This window comes from Microtus ochrogaster, unplaced genomic scaffold, assembly GCF_000317375.1.
Source record: "Microtus ochrogaster isolate Prairie Vole_2 unplaced genomic scaffold, MicOch1.0 UNK35, whole genome shotgun sequence".
Taxonomy (NCBI): domain Eukaryota; kingdom Metazoa; phylum Chordata; class Mammalia; order Rodentia; family Cricetidae; genus Microtus; species Microtus ochrogaster.
Genome location: NW_004949133.1, coordinates 257261 through 260819, shown reverse-complemented (window position 1 = coordinate 260819; position 3559 = coordinate 257261). Strand labels below are relative to the sequence as shown.

General features: G+C 43.0%; 1 protein-coding gene across 5 annotated transcripts in view; it reads left to right on the top strand.

The window, feature by feature from the left end:
- The window catches only part of Kmo (kynurenine 3-monooxygenase), a 35529-nt gene that overhangs the window by 17567 nt on the left and 14403 nt on the right, over positions 1-3559 (top strand). For all 5 annotated transcript variants that reach the window (XR_001229452.2, XR_001229451.2, XM_005368526.2 and 2 more), the window contains exons 6-7: positions 311-398; positions 2078-2243. Coding sequence is in view for 3 of the 5 variants with exons in the window: in XM_005368526.2 (XP_005368583.1) it covers positions 311-398; positions 2078-2243 (254 nt within the window). In the remaining 2 variants the exon portion in view is untranslated. The remainder of the gene's footprint in view (positions 1-310; positions 399-2077; positions 2244-3559) is intronic.

Below are 3559 nucleotides of genomic sequence, written 5' to 3'. Positions count from 1 at the left end.
AGAGAGAGAGAGAGAGAGAGAGAGAGAGAGAGAGAGAGAGAGAGAGAGAGATATTCTGGCACGATAGGTACGCACATGGAAGCCCAGCAATCAAATAGAAGAAGCAGAGGGATTGCAAACAGGAGACTAGCTTAGGATACACATGAGATCAAGACTGTATTATACAATAAGACCTTGTCACAAATAAACAGAACAGTTAATTAACCAAGCAGTATCTCTCTGTATTGTTCGCAGTAAATGATCAGCCTTTTGTTTGATCAGGTAAAGCACAGCTGAAACTCAGTTCTGTTTACCTTGTTTCTTCCCTCAGCGGTGGAGTCATACCCCAATGCGAAGGTGCACTTTGGCCACAAGCTGTCGAAATGCCATCCCGAGGAAGGGGTGGTCACCGTGCTTGGGTAATCACCGTTCAGGCTTTTGACTTCAGAGGGCAAGGGCGGGAGTGGTGAGCTCTACCAGCAAACTTTGTTCTTTGGCTCTTTTGAAAGAGTTCAATGATTACAGTCTTCGCAGCCAGGGCCTTTGGTTTGAGAACAGTTCCCCGATGTTTTCTAAGTACTCAGAAGTGCGAATTCTTAAGTTCCATGCTTGGGTGACCGTAATCAGTTAACCATGCTCGGGTGATCATTTTCGGTTCAGACTCTCTCTTCCTAGGAAATAGGTGGCCCTCCCCTGCTTTGTGTCTCGTGTCCTCTTGCATGGTGTGACTTCTCTGCCTGTCCTTAGCCAGCTCTATGTCCCTACCCTCAGAATACCACACTCAGTCACAGGTTACACAATCATTTGCAAATTCACATTTCTAGCATTAGCATGTGTGCCCAGGCCTCTGTCCTCATTCTCAGTGAGGTCCTGATCAATGATGGACCAACCCCGGCACATTCGCTCAGATTCTAGAAGCCTTTCTCATCTCTATTGCCGTCCCCCCCCCACACACACAATATTCCTATCTTCCCTGGGACTGTTTTGACACGATCAGTCCATTATGGTGAGCTCTTCTCCCATTTTCTCCCATTAAATCTGTAGGTTTTCATTCACCATGTCTGTCTTCCTATGGTCTCTTTCTTCTTCTGTGATACGATGGTGTCCAACTCTTGTCCCTGCCAAGGTGGGCTCATGCCATTGCCTCCTGTGTGTCCCCTCTTCCACTCCAGATTGAAAAGTCAGCTTCCTGAAACTGTCACTCTGCAATCATCATCCTTCTAATGGAAGAAATCTTTTTCTGCCCTTTTTCCAGAATCAGGAATTTAAACTTCCATCTTTATATCCAAAATTCTTCTTCCCTCTCCCTTTGCCCTCCGTGCATGGCACAGTTAACTTTCCGTATCTGAGGATGTTTCAACCACGCGTACAACCATCCTCAGATCAAAAGTGTGCGAAACAGACATTGCACCGCCAAGAAAATGTAAAAATAAAAGAAGTCCTCTGTGCCGGCCACGCCGAGACTTTTACTCTTGCCTGGGCTCCCCAGTGATACAGCCTCTCACACGCATTTCTAGAGAGCAGTTGAGGCATCTGGGAGGGTTTGTGCAGGACATATGCAAATACTGTGCTGTTAGACACAAGAAACTTGAGCATTTGCAGGTTTGGATATTCTGGATCCAACCCTGGAGGTCAACAAAGGATGAGGGTGTTCTGTTCTTAAGCTTGTTATCTGGTAGCCTTTCCTCAGACCGAGCGTGTTTTCTCCAGCAAACCCTGGTCACATGCCTGCGGATGCTCCTGAGTCCGCTCACACTTACAGATGTGTTTACCCTTACACTTCGGGACTGCTTTCCTGTCTTCACAGTTTTCTTCAACTCTGTCACACTTCTGGAGCAAGCACGTCTGTCTTTAGTATCACAGTAGTGGTACATTATTCTCATTCTCAAAAGCAAAACCATGTCTGGGACAAGCATTTTCATCTTAATTTTAAATCTGTTGATTCAAGCTAGATAAAACCAGGCTCTAAGTTAGTTGTTTAAAAGTGGGCGTTTTGAGTTACCGCTAAGGTTTGCTTTTAACACCCAAGTCGAAATACATTACCGTTTTCACTAGATGTTTTTGTTGGCTGGGGGGAATGGTTCGTTCTGTTTTTCAGACCTGACCAAGTTCCCAGAGATGTCACTTATGACCTCATTGTAGGATGCGATGGAGCCTATTCAACGGTCAGAGCCCACCTCATGAAGAAGCCGCGCTTTGACTACAGTCAGCAATACATCCCGCATGGGTACATGGAGCTGACAATTCCGCCTAAGAATGGGGAGGTAGGTCTTCTCCCTTCCCATAGCCATCTCCCATAGGAGCATCTAAGAGAGCTAGTGGGGTAGATTAATAATGTATTTCTGAAAGGAGAATTTAAATTGTATTTTTCTCATTCCCCTTTTCCATTACTAAGTTCTATGCTATGCCAGAAGCAGATAAGTGCTATGGAAACTTTTGCATGAAATTATTTTAATATAAAATTTTATGTTTAAAAATAGAGCAAAACTATTTGAGTCTGTCACAATCAAACATAGAAACTTATTATGGAAAAGGAAATACTAACAGAGGCAATATAAGAACATTAACTTACATGGAGCAGATAACATGGAATGCTTAATTTGCATCCAAAACACCCATTCTAAAGTTTTGATCTGATTTCATCTCTTCTAGGTGAAGTAAGGGCATCTATAAAGTATCTAATTAATCGAGACAGGAAAGTTACATTCTAACATACTCTACAGGAAAATCAAATCGTCCTTTTTGTTTGCTTGTTTTTCAAGACAGGGTTTCTCTGTGTAGCTTTGGAACTTGTTCTGGCACTCACTCTGCAGACCAAGCTGGCCTTGAATTCAAAGAGATTGATCTGCCTGCCTCTGCCTCCCGAATGCTGGCTTTAAAGGCGTGCACCACCACTGCCCGGATCAAATAGATACTTTTAACATCTCATTGTCTTTCCGTTTCTTCCTATTGTCGTCAAATCATTCCACTGGTTTCCCTGTACCTGTTATATGAGGATCCTGACCCGATAACTCTGGATTCCAGGGTGAGATGGGTCTGTTGACAAGCCAGCCCTAATGTAAGCAGAGCAGTGCACAATAAAGTAGCTGTGAGGTAGTCACTTACCTTCTTACGTTTCAGCCACTGTAATTATTAGTAATAATTAATAGTCTTTTCTTCAAGGTCTCATTTTTTAAGCAGTTATCTTGAGACAAATATGACCCAAATACAGGGGGCATTTTAACAAGCCCTAAACAATTCTAGGCATTTTTTAAATTTTTCTCTTCTGAAAGCATTTATTTATATACTCAAGTTTGTGGACATGTTCTGTGCACTCAGCGTATTCTTCCCTGGAGCCTCTGCCCTTCGATTTCCCTTGCCCTTTGTCCCTTACACAGTTTTACTCTTACTTTCTTGCCATGTATATGTGTGATTTTCTGTATCTGAGTAAAATCTAGGAATCAAACTCGAGAAAACGTAAGATCATTGTGTAAAATCAGCCTAGTTTACGCCCTCGATTTTTTTTTTTTTTTGCTCCTTTCAATTCTCTCTTCTCTTTCTTTTTTACTGTGCAACTTGTGGTCCATCTCCCAAGTGTGGC